Source organism: Mesoplodon bidens, assembly GCF_964165515.1.
Source record: "Mesoplodon bidens genome assembly, chromosome: 1".
Taxonomy (NCBI): domain Eukaryota; kingdom Metazoa; phylum Chordata; class Mammalia; order Artiodactyla; family Ziphiidae; genus Mesoplodon; species Mesoplodon bidens.
This window is the reverse complement of record NC_138176.1, coordinates 215,829,190-215,850,057: the sequence shown is the minus strand read 5'-3', so window position 1 is coordinate 215,850,057 and position 20,868 is coordinate 215,829,190. Positions and strand designations below refer to the sequence as shown.

The window sequence follows — 20,868 nt, the reverse complement described above, 5'->3', positions numbered from 1 at the left end:
TCTGTAGATAAAAGAATGTTGACATTAGACTCACAGGACTTGTAATTACTGGTCCTGTCAACTTGGGCAAGTCATTTAACCTCTTATTCTGCTTCCTGTTCACATGCCAGTCACCTTGTAGGCTCGACAGAATGATGAAATGTTAATAACTTCTGCTTAACTCACAGAGTGGTTATGCAAATACGATGATGAAAATATTTTAAACTGTATGTTATAAAATATAAGGTCTAAATATGTATTTGAAGGCCCACAGTAGAGACTGGTAAGGGTGAAAGAAAAAATATTACTCTGATATTGAATCCTGGACACTAGAAAATAAATTCATCTAAATAGGTCAGAAGAGGAGCTGATTTTGGAAATCAGGAAAAGGTTAGTAAGAAAATAATGATTCACTTAATTTTAATTGTGGAAATGTTCATCAGGTGGTTCTCTGTTACATTTGTTAGTTTCATATATTATTAGGTATTTTTCATATGAGATCATTTCAATTCAATCTCCTTCATAAAAATTTAAGTTTCTAGAGAGAGAAAGAAGTTATCTCCTTGGGAATTTATATTACCTCCTCATTTAAAAACAAAACAAAACGCTTGTACCTACTGATTGATAAAATTTTTGTCCAGTTTATTGGTAAAATTATTATACAGGACATTGACTGGTTTAAGGATTATTTGTTTGGTCCCTCCAATACCAAGCCGTTACTCTTTATGAACATTACTCTAAAAAGTTGTCACTACCAGTACCTTAAGGTCATAGTACCTTACCATAATCCAGGCAAACATTTTAACTTCTATTTGAATTCCATGTGAGACATAAAAAAATGTCTTATTGAGGGCAGCTACCCTGGTGGCGCAGTGGTTAAGAATCCGCCTGTCAATGCAGGGGACACGGGTTCGAGCCCTGGTCCGGGAAGATCCCACATGCCACGGAGCAACTAAGCCCGTGTGCCACAACTACTGAGCCTGTGTGTGCGCCTAGAGCCGGTGCTCTGCAACAAGAGAAGCCACTGCAATGAGAAGCCCATGCACCCGAGGAAGAGCAGCCCCCGCTCGCCGCAACTAGAGAAAGCCCGCGCACAGCAACGAAGACCCAACGCAGCCATAAAAAAAAAAAAATGTCTTATTGAAAGTCATATGCATATGTTTTATTTTTATTTTTATTTTTATTTTTGCAGTACGTGGGCCTCTCACTGTTGTGGCCTCTCCCGTTGTGGAGCACAGGCTCCGGACGCGCAGGCTCAGCGGCCATGGCTCACGGGCCCAGCCGCTCCGCGGCATGTGGGATCTTCCCGGACCGAGGCACGAACCTGTGTCCCCTGCATCGGCAGGCGGACTCTCAACCACTGCGCCACCAGGGAAGCCCTGTTTTATATTTTAAATGTATATGCCTTTCATTTAGATCCTGAAATTTAAGATGGTTTCTATTCCTTCTGAAATTCTCCGTTTCTCCTTATACTTCTTTTTTTACTGGAGTATAGTTGATTTACAATGTTGTGTTAGTTTCAGGTGTACAGCAAACTGAATCAGTTATACATTTACATATATCCACTCTTTTCTAGATTCCTTCCCCATATAGGCCATTACAGAGTACTGAGTAGAGTTCCCTGTGCTCTACAGTAGGTCCTGATTAGTTACCTATTTTGTATATAGTCGTGTGTATATGTCAACCGCAATCTCCCAAGTTATCCCTCCCCCCTTCTCCTAGTACTTAAAAAAAATTAATTGTAATGGACACTCGACTGTATCAGTCACTTTATCGTTTGGGCTAATAGTTTATCCCCCCCAGTTTGATTATCTCTAGACTGCTGTACTGTGTTACCAAATGTGTAACTTTAAATTCCCAATAACGTCCAGCATCTTTTTTAAGTTTGTACTTTCTCTTGTATCATGGTTTGCTCTCATTTTAGTCTAGTTTCCCCTATTCCTACATGAATAGAAATTTGGTTATATAGAGCTGCTTGCCTTTCCTACTTTTTTGCCCATTACAATTTTCTGTATTTAACATCCTTTCTAGTTCTACTCCAAAAAAGTACTTTATGTATTTTTTAATTTGGGATCACAAAAATAATGTATTAGCACCCTCCCTTATCCAGTACTTAGACTTTGGCATTCTCAACCTTAGGGAACTTGGAAGTAAGAAAAAAACTGAGCAGCAAGGAAAACAGGTGTTGTAACCTTCATTCTGTAGCAGAAATATTGATCTGTTCTTGAGGAATTAAGTGTTTCACAACGGTGAATTCTCTGTGTAACTGAAACTTCAATTATTCATCATGGACAGTAAGTTAGTGTAGTTCAAAGGGCTCTGTCTTTACTGGTATGCCGGTAAGTTTAACAACTCCCTCCGGGGGGGGAAAAAAAGTTCTGATTGTAATGTTTGCAAATTTCTCTGGGGTAAGTACTCCCACTGTGACCCACTTCAAGGGGTCCACAGGATGATGACCACAGGACATCACTGAACACAGAGTTGGAAAGAGGCATATACTGTCAAATTATAATACTTCCACCATGTGGACACAACAGACATACTCATAAAAACATGGATAATAATAAAACAGTAAAATAACTAGGAAATGAGTTTCAAGCATTTATTATTCAGTCCTATATTGGCTCTTACTGTAACTTTCAGTTTATACAATTAATTTCTAATAAAGGGTATGTTTAACAGTCAGCTTGCAAAATTCCTAAAAATTTTAAAATTGGCACTCATAAAGCAGTGTAAGCCAGCTCTAGCATACTATGGCCTACACTCTTAGTTATGGAAGTAACAAGGAATAAGCAATGTGAGTTGAGGTGGTTCTGCTAGCTAATGATAAAAAACAAATACTCAGATTCATATAGTCAACCCTTAAATTCCACCATCTCACAAAGTAAAGTCCTTCATGCCTTCTTCATATTCCTCCATGTATATATTACCTTGTTATGACTTTACTTTTAAAATCATTTAAGGCTGCTGTACATGTTTAATCTGTGTTGCCTGTAAATAAATAGTGACAAAGGGAACCCAACAAGGACTGGGCAAAAAAATATAGACAGCATAGCACAGGGAGATCAGCTTGGTGCTTTGCAATGACCTAGAGGGGTGGGATAGGGAGGATGGGAGGGAGGCTCAAGAGGGAGGGGATATGGGGACCTACGTGTGCATATGGCTGATTGGCTTTGGTGTACAACAGCATCTAACACAGTATTGTGAAGCAATTATACTCCAATAAAGATCTATTTTTTAAAAAAGCAAAGGGAAAAGGCATAAAAATTAGAAATAAATAAAACTGTCATTATTCACCGATAAAAAGTATATAGACAGACATTTCTTCAAAGAAGATACATGGATGGCAAAGCAGCATGTGAAAGGATGCTGAAAAATAAATGAAAAAAGGATGCTGAACATCATTAGTCACTAGGGAAATGCAAACTAAAAGGACAATGAGATACTACTACATTCCTATTAGAATGGCTACGACTGAAGACTAATCATAAGAAGTCAGGAGGAATTGGAACTCTCATACACAGCTGGTAGGAATGTAAAAAGGTACAACCACCTGGGAAAAGAGTTTGGCAGTTTCTTAAAAAGTTAAACATATGCCTACTATATGATCCAGCCATTCCACTTCTAGCTATTTACTCGAGAAATGAAAGTGTTATGTCCATATAGTCATAGTCATACAAGAATGTTCACAGCAGCTGTATTCATAATAGAAACTGCAAACAATCTCAATATCCACTGACATGTGAATGGATGAAGAAATTGTGGCATATCCGTAAAACAAAATACTACTCAGCAATTTTTAAAAAATGAACTATTAAGAGACACAACATAGGTAAATCTCAAAACAATTATGCTGAGTGAAAAAAGCCAGACAAGAAAATAGGGCATACTGTATAATTCTTTTTAAATAAAATTCTAGAAAATACTAATCAATGGTGGCAGAAAATACATCAGTGGTTTCCTGTGGATGAGGGGAGAGAGGGATAGGAACAAGAGAAAGAGTTTACAAAGGAGCACAAGGACACTTGTGGTGATGGATACATTCATTATCTTGATTTTGCTGATAGTTTCATGGGTATATACATATGTCAACTTATCAAATTGTATACTTTATGTGCAATTTATTGTATGTCAATTATATTTCAATAAAGCTATTTAAAAAACATAATCTACTGTGGTATGACCAGGAGAGATGAGTAAAAGGCAACTGCTTTGTTCTGGATAACCCAGTTCCATCTTTCAGGGTAAAACTGTATAGGTTCTTTGGGCAACCCTAAGCACACTGCTGTTGTCTTTAGCACATGCCTGCTGTTAGGCCAGATTCTCTTCATCTGAGTGCCTGTCTTTACATTTATCCCTAATAAATTTCATATTATTTGTTTTACATGTGACTATTATTCTTATAACAAGGCTTCAGTATTAATATTCATTAGACCTTTGGTTTTTCAGACTGTGTTTAATGAACACTAGGGGCACCCACAGAACCATCTGAGGTATCCTGAGTGCAAGTGGGGATTGGAGATGGAAGGAAAGTGATAAAGAACCTGAGTGGGCAAGGCTTCAGCTTCCAACCCAGGCAACTTCTTAGTTTTACAGACTTAAGGACTCCTGGCGAAAAAACAAAGTACGAAAACTATGTAAATTTTATCCACAAGCCAAGCTCAGAGCTTGATGCACAGTAGGTGCTCAATAAATATCTGCTAGATGAATCATAATTAAATGTAAAATTCTTCTCACTTCTTTCCGCAGTCCCTCTCTTTCTCATTTGGCATAAAAACTTTTACTCTGTCATTTGAGTTTCTTGAGATGGGAACATTAAGTTTTGAGAAGAGCTGTTGATCTTATGCTCAAAAAAAAGTACCAATATATGGTACTAAAGTATACCATTTTTTAAAAGCACTGATTTTTATGTATATATACATACACACACATAAATATATTCACACATTGATTAGCAATGCAAGCCTGTAAGCATGTAGTAACAAATCCTATGGGCATTAAACACACATGTGAAAAGTTCTTAAGGCTAAGGGAAAACAATTATACAACCACATGGAAAACTGCCCCGACAAATTCGTGATCTACCTTAGGCCCTTAACAAGGACTTTGTTTCCTTTCTTTAGTTCTTCAGCTTCCCTCTTCAGTGATTCCACATTTACCTCCTTTTCTCATGCCCAACTCATTGTCATCCATAGCACTCCTTTCTGTTTTACTAAGAAAGGTGAGAACATTGAGTATTAATGGTCAACCTCCTGCCTCCTCCCACCTAAAATTTATCTTCATTTTTACCCATTCTAATCTTCCCTCTAGTCCCTGATAAGTTTACCCCTTGTACAAAATCAAACACTTTTTGACCTACAGTCACATCTTGTGAAGAAACTGGCTCCATTGATTAATATCTCTATTCTGTATCTCATCTCTCTCATGACTCCTGCTAGACTGTAAACATACTCAAATCTCTCCCATTCTAAAAAGAAGTATTCTCCGTTGAGTTCCTTTAAGCTAATACCCTACCTTCTAATTTCTTATCATAGCCAAGCTCTCCACTTTTTTCTCTTTCCATTCAGTCCCGGACCTACTTAAACTGTCAAAACCACTTCACCCAGTGACAGGTGACTCAATGACAAATCTTAGTTGACAAATTTCTAATCCCTAGTATAATTGAACCTTTATACCATTTGACACTTGATATTTTCAGTAGGTGGTCAAATATTTTTTGGATGCGTAAAGTCAGAATCAATGGAGGAGTCACAAGGTCAGACTAAACAAATTCAACTTTAGGTATGTGACAAAAGGATTTTTATAACCTCTACATCAGTGTTTCTCAAACTCGAATCTTTGAATTCTTTACCAGATATTTTTCCTCATGTTGATTTATTTCATTAATCTATAGTAATTAATATAAGTATAGTCCAGATCACCTTGATTCCCACGTACAACTACGTACTGCCATGTGATTCCAGAGCCTGTGTTGTGTTTAGGTTTATGACCTTGTTGGCACCCACCACGTAACAGTACTTTGTCTTAGGCAAATGAGACCAGAAATAGATAACAATTGCTTATTTCTGGCCATGTGAAAGCTAAATGACATCAGTGAAAGAATGAACAAAGGTCTCCTAAAGGTTCTGTAGAGAAGGCTGGTCATTATATATGGAACGCAGCAGTTAGTATAGACGTGCCAAATTTAAAAGTACCTACCTAAACTGCAGTAGTCAGCTCTGTATTTGTTTCAAGAGGCAATTTGTAAAAAATAAAAAATCAAGTAGCACATGGATATTAATTTTATTAGTTTACATTTTTCCACATTTAATATATAAACTTTAGGTTCATAGTTCTTTAAGAGTTAAGAGCTTAAGGAGTTTATACCAAGTTTATATTTTGCTTTATTTTTATTGCAATGTTATAGTTTATCATCATGTTTTGTGTGTGTGTGTCTGTGTGTATATATATGATTTTATTATAACATTCTGAGAAATAACTGGAGGAGTAGCCTCAAAAATTTTTTTTCTTAAGGTCAGCTCTACCCATTAAATACACTAAATATACCTCCTGTATTATGGGTCTTTAGTGCAATTACTGCAACTACTTTAGGTCTTTCTCACAATCACAACTCATCCAGATTATTTCAATAGCATCTCAAGTGGTCTCTTTACATACACTTCTGTTACATCTTCCACATTGCTATCATAGTTATCTTTTCATGATTAAAATCTGATCATGACTTTATGCTAAAAATTCAATTTGCTCATCCCATACCCTTCAGAATAAAATCTGAGCTCATTAACATGGCTTGTTAATAAGGGCCTCAAGATATCCAGCCTTGTTTTTCAATGTTTTGTCTCTTTTCTTATTCATACCCCCCACCCCTACACACACGCACACACGCACACACCACCACCACCACCACCACCACCACGACACTACTACTACAGCCAAAGTACCTTCTAAGGTTCCAAAGTACCTTGGAAACTTACTTTCCAAAGTAAGTTTTGGAAACTTGTTATTTCTAAAACTTACCTGGTCAAGTTCTCTGAAACTGCATGTTGTTCTGCCTAGGAGCATTTCTCCCTTTTTTCCTGGTATGCCCTTTTTTTCATTTGTTTAAATACAACTCCCTTTTGCAGATATCCCCCCCCCACTGGTGAATTGGGCACATTAATATTACTCTATGCATGCATTTATGTAGTTGAACACACTCTATGGTGACTGTCTGATATTTAATGGTCTCCCCAGTTAAAAATTTTTCCTCAAGGTGACATCTGGCTTTCATCTATGTATCTTCAGCATCTAGCTCAGTGCCTAGCACATAATAAGCATTCAATATTTTTTTAAAAATGAACACTTAAAAAGATGGGAGTGATTATATCAACAGATCTCTACTACATTAACATCTTTTGGCCTAAACCTGAAGACACCGCTTAGCCTAGTCAGACCTAAATATCGTTGACTGACACACTAACTTTCTTTAACTTACATCAAAAGCAGTCCCATAATGTAAATCCACGTTTTTTTAAACTGTAAATAAGGAAGTTTTTTGGAAGGCAAAATGAACTATTATATATATGAACATGTTACAGTGACTAGATTTTAAGCCAGCAAGTACAAAAAAGGCAACTAAGTTATGTAAAACTGAACCACCATAATGGTGGTACCCTGAATTCTGTTCTCTAAAGTAGGAGACCTTGTAGTAGTTAAGAGGAAGAAAAAAAGGCTTCCTCTTCACTTCCAGTTCCCCCAAGGACAGTCCACCGTTGACATTTTCCTTCCCACTTCTTTCTGCACACCTCTCCATCTAGTCTCCAATGTCCTTACCTTGCCTTTTGTCCCTACTTACAGCCCTGTCTGAGCCAGGGGTACACATTTAGCCCTACCCCTAAAATGCTCCAGGGTAATCTTCCCTTTCTCTCCATTAGTGCAGAATACAAAGAAGGAAAACAAGACAAAGCTAAATTCACACAAATCTGCAAATATCTACTTATATCAACTCTTGGCCTTTTTGTCTAAATTACTGTTGGAGAATTGAATTTCAAGTATTGTAGCACCCAGGGTTCTATTTTGAATAGGTCTTTTTGTAAGATGGGGAATCCGTATCATACTGTTCTTACTGGGTATATATAATAAAGCCCATTCACTTAACCATTAGCTTTGAGATTTAATATGTTTTGATGATGAGATATCGCTGAAATTGTCACACTTCTTAGTATTAAAAACTAAAAGCCTCACATAAGTTGCTCCATTAAGCCACTTAGATACTATATATATAGATCTGATTCTTTAGAACCACTGTGTACAACATTCCTATAATCACACCTAACTTAAAATTCTCTAATAGAAGAATTTTAAATTTATCATCACTATCTTACTAAAGAACTCTCACCTATATTTAAATAATCAAATTCAATATGGGTAAAATAATGATCATTTCTGGTCTAAATCACACCATACCTCTGTTTACTTTAGACTTTTGAGATTGTTATTGAAACAAGAAATATAATTATTGTTGGTAAGTAATTTTAATTTGAATTCCTCACTTTTAGCTAAGTACTTTTTTTTTTTTTTTTTTGCGGTACGCGGGCCTCTCACTGTTGTGGCCTCTCCCGTTGCGGAGCACAGGCCCCAGACGCGCAGGCTCAGCGGCCATGGCTCATGGGCCCAGCCGCTCCGCGGCATGTGGATTTTCCCGGACCGCGGCACAAAGCCGTGTCCCCCGCATCGGCAGGCGGCCTCTCAACCACTGCGCCACCAGGGAAGCCCTTAGTTAAGTACTTTTAAAGTTAATTCGTATTTCGGGACCCAAAAAATAGAGGCCAACCCAGTGGCTCAGCCCACACCACAAATCTAAATCTACGTCAGCCTGCAATTTACATGACACACCTGTCAAGGAAATCTAACATATACCAATCACAATCCTCCACCTCAGCTTAACTAGCTCACCTGACCCTAGAAAACAGGACCTGCTGGCCTTACAAGGAAATCCCCGACCTCCTAGGCAGTCATGCCCTGTTTTGGCATTGAAGCTTCTAAGGCTTTATAAAACTCACGCTTGCCCAAAATTTCTGGGGAAGGCAAAGAGTGTTGCACTGATTATGAGACACTGTACAACCTCAATCCACAGATTGTTTTCCCTTGAATAAAGGACATCAAACTCATTACTAAATTGTTTTAGTTTTGTCATTTGACAGCACCTAACCCTCAAATTCCTTATCTAGATGATGTACCCCCAATTTTCAAACTACTTGATTTTTATTGGAAATTCTAAAGAAATTTTTCTATCTTTAGAGTATGCCAAAATCAGATGTATTCTATTTGTGATCATAATCATGAACTTTAATTTTCAATAAATTATAATGCTTTTTTTTTGGCCCAGCCACGTGGCATGCGGGGGGATCTTAGTTCCCCAACCGGGAATGGAACCCTCGTCCCCTGCTTTGGGAGCATGGAGTCTTAACCACTGGACTGCCAGGGAAGTCCCAATATAATGCTGTTTAAAATTAATTTTAATCACTATGTTTTACAAAGCAAATAACATTGATGAAAATATCTCCAAATTTAAGACTAATTGACAGCAAATACTTATTATTATGTTAAAACCAAATCTAAATTACATTGTTGTTTGTACTGAAGGAAAAATCTTGCTGGCTGTAAGTTTTTTACATTTTAAAAGGATAAAAAAAAAAAGGATGCCATCTTATCATCAGTAACCAGAAAAGTATGAAATATTGAAAATATTTAGTAGTAAGTTTCCAGACTGATCTCACATTTTAATTCTAATTAATTAGTGTTTTAAAATCTAGGGCTTCCCTGGTGGCGCGGTGGTTGAGGGTCCGCCTGCCAATGCAGGGGACAGGGATTTGACCCCTGGTCCGGGAGGATCCCACATGCCGTGGAGCGGCTGGGCCCGTGTGCCACAACTACTGAGCCCATGCGCCCGGGAGGTGGGGGGAGCGGGGAGGGGGAGGGGGGAGGGGGGCCGGGGCCGCCGCCATGAGAGGTCCGAGCACCGTGGTGGGGCGTGGCTCCCGCTCACCGCAACTGGAGGGCGCCCGCGCACAGCAACGAAGACCCAACGCAGCCAAAAATGAAATAAAATAAATAAATTTATTTTAAAAAAATCTACATTGCGATAATTCACATACCATCGAATTCACTCTTTTATTAAAGTGTACAGTTCAGTGGATTTTAGAATATTCACAGAGTTGTGTAATCAACACCTTTATCTAACTTAAGAACATTTCATCAACTTCCCCCCAAAAAGACCACATACTCATTAGCAGTCACTCCCCATTTTCCCTGCCCCTAGTCCCGGGTAACCAGTAATCTACTAGTCATTTCATATGAATGGAATCATACAGTACATGGCCTTTTGTGTCTGGCTTTCTTCACTTAGCAGAATATTTTCAAGCTTCAAGATACATGTTGCAGCGGTATCGGTGTTTTGTTCTTTCTTATTAACTAATACTATTCCATCATATGGATATACCACATTTTATTTATCCATTTATTAGCTGATGGACATTTAGGTCATTTCTACTTTTTGGCTATCATGAATAATACTCTGAACATTCATGTATACACGTTTTTACATTGAAAATGCTCATATTTATTTTTAGCTTTAACATTTGGGCGTGGTTCATTATGTGCCAAAAACCACCTCAAGGTCAAAATGATGTTCTCAATATGAAATAAAGTAGTTTCCTAAACCACACTCACTTGTCTTGATCATTAAAATGAAATTCTGAAGTGGTAAGATATAAAGACTAATTTGATTTTTTTTCTTTTTTTTTGAGGTACACGGGCCTCTCACTGTTGTGGCCTCTCCCATTGTGGAGGACAGGCTCCGGACGCACAGGCTCAGCGGCCATGGCTCACGGACCTAGCTGCTCTGCGACATGTGGGATCTTCCCAGACCGGGGCATGAACCCGTGTTCCCTGCATCGGCAGGTGGACTCTCAACCACTGCGCCACCAGGGAAGCCCAACTAATTTGACTTCTATGCAAATAAGACGAAAAACGTTTGGTTGAGTTGGGTTCCATATTTCCTATTCCAAGTAGAATTTGTAAACATGCATTTTGTATATTCATAGTTTTATATTAAATCTGGACCATAGCATTTATAATTTAATTAAATTAATAAAATGGCATAAACTGTGTTAGAGCCAGTGTCCTTAGCAAGTTATAAAATTCTGTAACAACATAAGTCAGAATGGCCATCATTAAAATGTCTACAAATAGCAAATGCTGGAGAGGGTGTGGAGAAAAGGGAACCCTCCTACACTGTTGGTGGGAATGTAAATTGGTGCAGCCACTGGAAAACAGTATGGAGGTTCCTTAAAAAGCTAAAAGTAGAGCTGCCATATGATCCAGCAATCCCACTACTGTGCATATACCCAGGGAAAACTATAATTCGAAAAGATACATACATCCCAGTGTTCACAGCAGCAGTATTTACAATAGCCCATACATGGAAGCAACCTAAATGTCCATCAACAGATGAATGGATAAAGAAGATGTGGTATATACACACAATGGAATACTACTCAGCCATTAAAAAGAATGAAATAATGCCATTTGCAGCAACATGGATGGACCCAGATATTATCATACTAAATGAAGTCAGAAAGAGAAAGATAGATACCATATGATATCACTTATATGTAGAATCTAAAATATGACACAAATGAAGTTATTTACAAAACAGAAACACAGACACAGAAAACAAACTTATGGTTACCAAAGGGGAAAGGTGGTGGGGGAGGGATAAATTAGGAGTTTGGGATTAGCAGACAGACTACTATATATGAAATAGATAAAAGAACAAGTTCCTACCGTATAGCACAGGGAAGTATATTCAATATCCCGAAATAAACCGTAATGAAAAAGAGTGTGTATATAGATGTATAACTGAATCACTTTGCTGTACACCAGAAACACAACACTGTAAATCAACCATACTTCAAAAAGAAAAAAAAATTCGGTGACAAAGTTACAAAGATCTAAAAATATAGCCATAATATTAATAACATAAGTGTATGTACTAGTCTACGCTAACGATGTTTATTCACAAGTATGTTTTAATTAACCCCTGTACTCACATTACAATAATGTAGCTTCACTGATGCATTCATATAATATTAGGACTTCATAATTTGGATTAGTTATTCCATTGCCACTTTTATGCTAATTTTCTTCATTCTTTATATTCTTCTCCAGTTTTACGCCACTTCATGCAAGAAAATCTGATCTACCATAATTAGAAGGACTTCAATATAATATTCATTAAGAAGGAAGGGATTGGTTTAGCTATCTCTTCAACATTTTTGCAGCTTTTTAACTTCTGAATGTAAATGTTTCTTTCAATATATAAGGCCGTAATCTTTTTTAGCATACTGCACACTGCTATATAAAAAAATGATTATTTTCCTTTCTTTTTTTCAGATGGGGACATTGCTATCATTGTAATTCAAATAGGTCAAATGCAACTGTAAAGTGGGTTCTCTATAATACCAGATATGTGAATAGCGTTTTAAAGTTTGAGCTGATCCTAAACTGCCTCTTAAAACATCAAAATACTTCTAGGCCATGGTCGTTTTAATTTTAACCTTAGCAAAACTGAGTAGAAATATAAGTATGCTAGTGTAAATACAAACAAATAGAAAGCATAGTCAACCAATAAATTCACTTCAGTGCCAAATAAAAATGAATTTGGGATTTCATAATCACTTGCCTCCATTAAGCATACATAATCTAGAACTTCATATATTAGTATTTATTTACATGCAATAATTTCTTCCATACAACCCTGACAGTGGTCAATATAAAAAATACAGTAGCACCATTATAAAACAAATGTTTAATTTCAGATATGAAAGTATGTTTGTAGGGCAGGAAAAGGCATGAGTGGATTTCTTCATCTTCTAAGCAAAATTCCATTACAACAAAAATTCTGTAAAACAAACTATTTTCTAGCCCCAACTGGTAGACCACTTATTTTTTTATTTTTATTTTTTTGCGGTACGCGGGCCTCTCACTGTTGTGGCCTCTCCCGTTGCGGAGCACAGGCTCCGGACGCACAGGCTCAGCGGCCATGGCTCACGGGCCTAAAAGATCATGTGGGATCTTCCCGGACTGGGGCACAAACCCGTGTCCCCTGAATCGCCAGGCGGACCCTCAACCACTGCGCCACCAGGGAAGCCCATAGCCCACTTATTTTAAAGGTAGTGTTGGATATAAGCAATACCACAGCAAAGGAAGAATTTAGAAAATTCATTTTACAACACAACATTGTAAATCAACTATACTTCAATAAAAATTTTTTTAAATCCCTTTTACACACTGGGTGAAAATATTTTGAGGCAGTGAATATGTATTTGTTACACTAGTGGGCAAATTAAAGTTGGCTAACAGTCGAAGGGTAAAAAAAATAAACACCTTAGTAGTTAAGAGTGAGAGCTTTTCAACTATATTTCAATTTAAAAAAAAGAGTGAGAGCTTTGAGGTCAGACTGCCTAGGTTTAAATCCTGGCTGTACTACTTAGTAATTGTATGACCTTGAATGTTTCATCTGTGTAATGGGGATTAAAGGGCCCAGCACACAGTACATCAAATAACAATTATTAACACTTGTTATTAAGAATTTTAAATACACAGTATTTTAATTTCTTTTATCTTTGGTTATTATTTTCATTTTGTAATTCTTCCACCATATCTTATTTGTAAAGGCATTTACAAATAAGTAAGAGTGATACAGTAAAACCTAAGTTATCCAGAATGCTTGGGAAATGAATCATTCTGGACAGGTAAATTTTCTATAGGGTACCTTTATAGGTATCCAAAAAAAAAGAAAGCAACAAATGGGATAAATTTATTTCCTACCCTATTACACACTTCCATGCCTTCTTAACAAGAGTATACTAGTGGTAAACTTTTTCTTAATAAATCACTATTATTATGAATATCAATTATATTTCCATGTTAAAATGTCACAATCCCTTCAAAGCTTACCAACAGTAATATGCCTACTTGATTCCACCTAAGGTTTTTTAACATTAAGTCCATGAATAGAATTCGGGGGGGGGTGTGTGAAATTGAATGGGAAAAAAAAATTACATCTTTATTTTTACTAATCTCTAACTGAAAATTAGCATTTCCTTCAATTATGACTGAAAGCACCAAACAGCTGCACCTACATCTGTATCTCCAATAGGAATCACAGATCCTTTATATCACATTACAACTGTTGCAAACTCTGGAAATTTTATGTTCATCATTATTTCAAAAATTTGGTCTTTATTAGGCCCAACGCTAGATCTTACAGTGTTAATAAAGCCCATATATTCCTATATCAAAAGTTTGTTTTTCTTGAATATTTTGAGCTTGTTTCAAATTTCTTTTGTAATGCTATGAATTTTATTTTATACATTTAAAAGCATAATTCTGAGAAGAGTCCATGGCTTCACCAGACTGCTAATGTGGTTTGTGGCTCAAAAACAGTTAAGAACACTGACCTCAAATTTGTCTCACTCTTCTGTGCTCTGTTAATTCAGAGCATTGATGTGGTCCATTATATTTTCATACCAAAGCTTGTTTAGATTAGGGTAGTACAAATTAGCTTCTCTAGGGCTTTTCTTAATGGACCTCCTGGATTTTGTGAGTTCCCTCTGAGAAGGTAGGAATGTTTCCTACCATTCTTGTACTTGGCTTTTAATTTAATTTTATTTATTTTTTATTTTTTTGCGGTACGTGGGCCTCTCACTGTTGTGGCCTCTCCCGTTGCGGAGCCCAGGCTCCGGACGCACAGGCTTAGTGGCCATGGCCCACGGGCCCAGCCGCTCCGCGGCATGTGGGATCTTCTCGGACCGGGGCACGAACCCGTGTCCCCTGCATCGGCAGGCGGACTCTCAACCACTTGCGCCACCAGGGAAGCCCCTGTACTTGGCTTTTGAAAGAGCAAAACAAATAGAGGGAGAAATAAGTCAAATAAAATTAGCTTTGGATAGCACTGAAAGTAGAAATCTAAAACATCCTACCCTCCCACTTTCTAAATTGAGACAATAAATACTCCATTCAATAAATACTCTGACATTAACTGCATGGGTTCAAATTCTACTTCTGCTATTTATCAGCTTTGTGACCTTGGGACAGTAACTTAATCTCTCTGTGCATCAATTTCTTTATTTGTGAAAAGAGGTTAATAAGCACTGTACCTGGTACATTATAAATGTTCCATAAATATTACTTATATATATTATTATTCTTATAGATTTGTTTCACACTATGGCCAGCTAATGTTTGACCGACTAATAACTTACATTTATACAGCATTGTAGTCTACAGTGCCCTTTTACATGCATTATGACATTTGAAGCGTATGATAACCCTGAGAAAGGACAGCTATTATTATACCTACTTTAGTGTTGAAGAAACTAGGTAACCACACCAATGTCATACAAATGGGAAGCAATGGAACAAGAACTCAAACCTGCATTTCTTCTTTCACTCCAATTGTCTAATCCTGTGTTTCTACTGTATTAGACTGGTTAAAAGAGAGAACAAAAGGAAGCTTATTCAGGAAAAAAGGAGGGGCAGAGGCGTCCAGCAGGCCATGAGGTGAGCACTTCGGTGCTCTGGTACTCACGGGGTGGTCCTCTGAGTAATCTGTATCTTGTTAGAATTACAGAATCTCAGGCTCCACCCCTGGCCTACTAAGTCAAAACCAACATTTCAAACAAGTCCTAGGTGATTCCAAGATACTAGTTGGAGAAGCACTGTTTCACTAATGGCTCTAGTGATGCTGTTATGGTCACTTGAATAATACAAATTTACCCCAGACTTAAAAAGTTTTTATTAAGTAATACTTTATAGTAGGAGGAAATAGCTTCCTGCTTTCCCTTTTTAAAAGTCAAGTATATTTAAAAAAACAAATTTATATTTCCATTTAATTCTTAAAGATCTCCACTCTCTTAAGTGGGGTCATTAAGGAACGTTAGAAAACCATAAGCAGGTCAGTTCTTACTTTTCAATTCCCTATAAAATTAATCTTACTACCCTGTGCCCTAAGTATGATATACCAGAAAGCAAAATCACCTCTCCATCCTTTTCACCAGCAGAATAAAACCCTGTATTTCTCCCCCTGGATATTTCAGTAAGTACTGAGTTTTTCGGACCCCAAACTCTTATTTCTTGAATGAGTTTTGCAACTTTCTGGCTCTAGGGATTGAAACACAGCAACACAAGAAAAAGGTATTAAGCCTGTTCCCATACCTAAACTTTAGGGATGGTGATCGCTGATCACAGAGGCAAGTAAACAGCCCGTCCCAATCTCCCTACCCACCCTCCTAATCAATTTACAGTTGAGCTTGATTTCTAGGCTGCTCTAATTCTGTGGTCTGGTCAATGGACACTCTCTTCTCAGGGCTGATCCTCCAGGCCCTAGGGTCAGAATAGCACTAGGATTCCGCACGTGGGAGCGCTGATCAGCTGCCTGCCCGGTTCTATTTGAAATAACTGTTCCCATTTTGAGGGGCGACTCCTCCCACAGGTTAACCAGCCCAGGCCGGCAGGCGAGCCAATATCGCTCACCTGCTGCACCGGAAACTTCAAAAGCCCGAGTCAACGTAGACTAAAGGTATCCAGTAATTAACCCATAGTACCTCCCACAGCACATTCCTGCCTGAGCGCCTGACAGAGGGATGTGTCGGCTCACACTCTTACCAGTGCGGGGAACTCCATTTCCTCTCCCTCCCACCAATATAAGCATTCAGGGGCGGTGCTTCCCGGCCACGGCCCGCCCCAGGTCGATCCGGTGCCCCATTGCATCTCGCGAGAATTTGTGGATTTGGGGGCGGGCCCCTATCAGGAAGAGGGCACAAAACTGCCCTTAAGTCATTGCAGCGCTACAGCTCCTGTTAGACAGCCACGAGATTCTCGCGAGATTCGCCTCCTCAATACCAAGTGAGGAAATTGGGGGACGCTGTCGGGAGGGGCGTGGGGCTCGACCGCGCAGCTGCCGCTTCTATTACCTTCCTCCCATGGTCTCCTTCCGGTTCTCGATGCTTCTCTGAGTCTAAGGGTTTCCGCCGCTCGTCTACCCTTCCCCCCAGCCCATGACCCGCCTCCGGCCCCCGCCCTCCCAGTCCAACCTCCGATCTGTTTAGTAAGAAGGTGCTGTTCCGAAAAGAACGAGAAGGGGGTTGGCACAGATACGCTCGGCCCAGGACGTGGGGAACAAACCGTCCTCTTTCGCCCTTAGATTCGTGCCGCGCTCGCGACGGCGGCGTTGGCGGACTGATACGCGGCGGTGAAGAGGCAGGAGGAGGGGGGAGGGGCGGAGCGTGGCAGCTGGCAGTAGTTCCGTCAGAGCGGACATCTTGTGGCTGTGTCGTGCGCGTGAGCCCCGTAGGGCCGGGGAGGCACCAGCTGCCGCGCGGGGAGGAGGCCGAGGCCGCAGCTTGAGGGAGGCCCCGGCCCCTCTGTACGCGTGGGTGTGGACGGCTAGGGGAAGGGAAGGGAGGCCGGCCCAGTGGCCGGCCGGGTAAGGAGGGAAATACAGGCCCTCGGTGGCTTGAGTGACCAGCCTGTTGGGTGGGGTAGGGTAGGAAGGCTGAGGACGCCGGGGCCTCTCCCGTTTAAGGGGGAGGGGGAATGGGCGCGTCCTCGCACCTAAGTCGGAGCCTCAGGGGCAGCTCGGGCGCGTGGTGGCGGTGGCTGGGCGGGCGGGCACGCGCGGGAGCGCGCTGGAAGGCGGAGTGTATGGTGGCGTCAGGGGCGACACAGCATAGCTTTAGCTGCGGGGACAGCGGTACACATCCAGCCTCTGATTTATTTCCTTCCCCTCCCCGTCCGCACTTTTGAGCAGCGGCCGAAAGAAGCCGGGCGTCAGTCCGGAGTCTCCTGTTCTCCCCTCCCCCCTTGCCTTTCTTTGCCCTAGTGACGCCGGCGTAGCGCCGACTAGGCCCCGGCTCCTCCTCTGCTGGGCCCCGGACCCTGCCCCGCACCCACCCCTTTCTCCTACGCCTCTTCCTTTCCCACCCGGGTCTCTTCCTTTCGAGAGGCCGGGAAGTCACAGTTGGAGCCACCCCTCCGCTCTTCCCGGCACCCTCGCCCCCTCTTCGGGCCGAAGCTCGGCATAGAGGCTGTCGGTGGCTCTGCCGCCCCACCCACCCCGGATCGCGACCGGTTTTGAGGGACTTGGACTCGTCAGGGTCTCTGCGGGGCCTGTGCGAGTGCTGATCTGCTCCGTTTTTGCAAAAGGCGCCTGTGTCTGGCAGAGCCGGTGTGAGACCAAGAGACAATCCTTCCCAGCCGCCGGGATAATCAAGAGTTTTGGCCGGAACTTTGAACACACACCGAGATACTGAGGAGCCAGACGAAAAGCACAGACTATGGCGCTGAAACGGATTAATAAGGTAACCCTTGGGGCGGAGGGAATGGGGGCGTGAGAGGAAAGGAAGGCCCAGTCGGAGGGAGAGCCTTGGCATTGGGGGGGGTATAATTTCGGAAAGACTCCTCCTTGGGTCACTTCGTCCATTAGGGGATGGGGAACGCGGCTGTACTTTAAGAAGAAACGAGGGGGAAAACTCGGGAACAGAACACTTGCGGCAAGTGAGGTGTTATCTTGAGCGTGTTTCAATGGAATCGGTGCAAATTAGAGATGAGGGAGAGTGGTGATTGCAGGCGCCTCGATTCTTCGAGAAGAAGAGTTCAGTCCCTCTTCGGAATTGCCGGGAGACGCTCCCGCAAATGTCACGGCGCTTCCTATTCTCGGGGTTTGGAAACTTATTTTAGTTGTAAGATCAAGGCTGTGGGCCTTCTGGAAGAAGAGACGGGGGAAGCTCAGAGGAGAGAAGACCTAAGAAATGCGGCGGGTCCCGAACGTGATTTAAGGGGTCGGGGTAGAAGTCTCACCAGCTGCAGAGTAGTGAATGGGCCTGGCCAGAAGCTGCTCGACTCTGGGCAGCTTGCACAGGAGTCAAGTGGGGCTGGGAGGAGGTGGGCTGACACAGTGTTGCCGCTTTCTGTGTTTTGTAGTTGCGGCGTTTCACCCGAAACTGTTCATCAGAGGCGCCCCAGGAACTGATGGAAAGCCCTTCTGGAAGCTCCGTTTTGCTTTGGCGGGGGAGGGGGGGAGAGTGGTGGCAGCGAGAGGAGGGTAGGTGTACCTATGTCTGCCTCAGTCCGTTTCATAGCAGCCTCCGGGGAAATGGTTAAGCTATTTAAAGCGAGGTTTGATGGTACACTGTGGATCCATGTTGGAAAAAATAGGGTTTTTCGAGGCTCGGGTGGGGAGCGGAACCTCCACCTCCGGTGATTTAGTCTCATTTTCTTGCTCTAACTTCTATCCCGCATTTTAAGATGGCGGCTGCTTTAAGTGGTTCAGGCTCTTTCCGGCATCTCCTTTCGTAATAATATGAAATAATATTCTTTGTTAAATGTTAACTTTTACATCACGTTGTACACTGCCCTAAGATCTCCTGCTCAAGACTTATCTATATTCAGACTCTCAGACTGTATTTCCCTTTTTTGTAACTTGTGTGTGATGTGTTTGGTTCTTGCACAATCGAGGAGGGTGGAGTATTTACAGCTAACTTGAAAAAAATGCCATGGAATAAATTCAGCCTTACTAAAACTAGGAAACAGGGGGTTGTGGATTACAAACTTTGGTTTTGATAGGTTGCTTTTTAAACAGTTTACATGGACGGAATGGCAAGGACTTGGCTTTACTAAAAATAGGCCTGATGCTGCTTAATTTTACATTTATTTAACGTGTGACTTTGGAACTTATTTGGCAAAACTGGTATCTTATGAATGATGAAAGTTTAGATTCAAAGTATTGATGTTGAAATGGTAAATTTTGATTTAGGCCATCATTGCATTGTCTCTGTGGGCTTATGTGAAATACAAACTTAAGTCTTTGTATTTTTGAGACCATGGAAAAAGAGAGGAGTTTAGGAGTTAAGGCTTAATGTACAAAGGATTATTAAACATCTCTTTCTATGACCACTTTGAAGGCCAGCAACACACTGGAGAAGCATAGTTATATTTTGCAATATAGTTGAACATAGTATTCAGTACAAATCAAAACCTTTTATCTATAGGAATTAATTCGGGCCACTAAGATGTGGAATAATTTCAAATCCATAGATTTTTACGCACGTGGAACAGAACACTTCAAAGGAAGGTCTCATTGATTTTTTTTCTTTTACAGGTGATACCCAGCTGCTGTGACACCACTTTAATGATTTAAAAGCTCTAGAGAGGCAGTATAATGGTTAGGAGTGTGAACTTCGGAGCAGAAATGCTCCACTTAGAATTCTGGGCAAATTTACCTGTGTGCCTCTATAAAATGAATATTTGTTGTGTATGAGCTATAAATAATTGAGTGTTTCGTGTGTACCAGGCACTATTCTAGACACTAGGGTTGCAGCAGTGAGCAAAAGAAATTTTAGAGTCCAAGATTTTTTTTAAGGATTAAATAAGTTAATGTGTGGCTTTGAACAGGCCCCTAGCACAAGGCACTCAATTTATTACTGCAACTTTAATTTTCAAGAGCTTTTATTAAAGAACTTTTCGAGTCTAGTACTCTTCATCAATACCAGATTGTCTCCTTTTGTAAATACTTTGAAGATGTGTGTAATACAGAAACTTGACATAACACTTTCCAAACTGGAAAAAAACAGTGTTGATGTGGGACATTTTTGATTCAACCTGTAGAAAAGTTTAGTTGTGCATGTGGTTTGGTCTTCAGCTGTCACTGTCAGAATCACATGGTCAAACTTTAAAAAAAAAAAAGTCCCAGATTCAAACAGTTTTAGCAAGTGGACAACTCTGATGGGAAATGCTCTGTATTTGAGGCACCTCTCTTTTATTTTTAATTTATTCTTGTCTGCAGCC

The 20,868-nt window shown here is 40.4% G+C and overlaps 1 protein-coding gene across 7 annotated transcripts in view; it reads left to right on the top strand.

Annotated features, from left to right (window-relative positions):
• UBE2D3 (ubiquitin conjugating enzyme E2 D3) overlaps window positions 1-20,868 on the top strand; it is a 59,873-nt gene that overhangs the window by 13,072 nt on the left and 25,933 nt on the right. For 2 of the 7 annotated variants that reach the window (XM_081242162.1, XM_081242160.1), the window contains exons 1-2: window positions 17,311-17,449; window positions 18,229-18,383. The exons of 1 other annotated variant lie outside the window; for it this stretch is intronic. In XM_081242162.1, the coding sequence (XP_081098288.1) occupies window positions 18,360-18,383 (24 nt within the window). In that variant the 5' untranslated portion in view covers window positions 17,311-17,449; window positions 18,229-18,359. 4 more of the 7 variants (XM_081242159.1, XM_081242158.1, XM_081242157.1 and 1 more) reach the window with 4 other exon arrangements.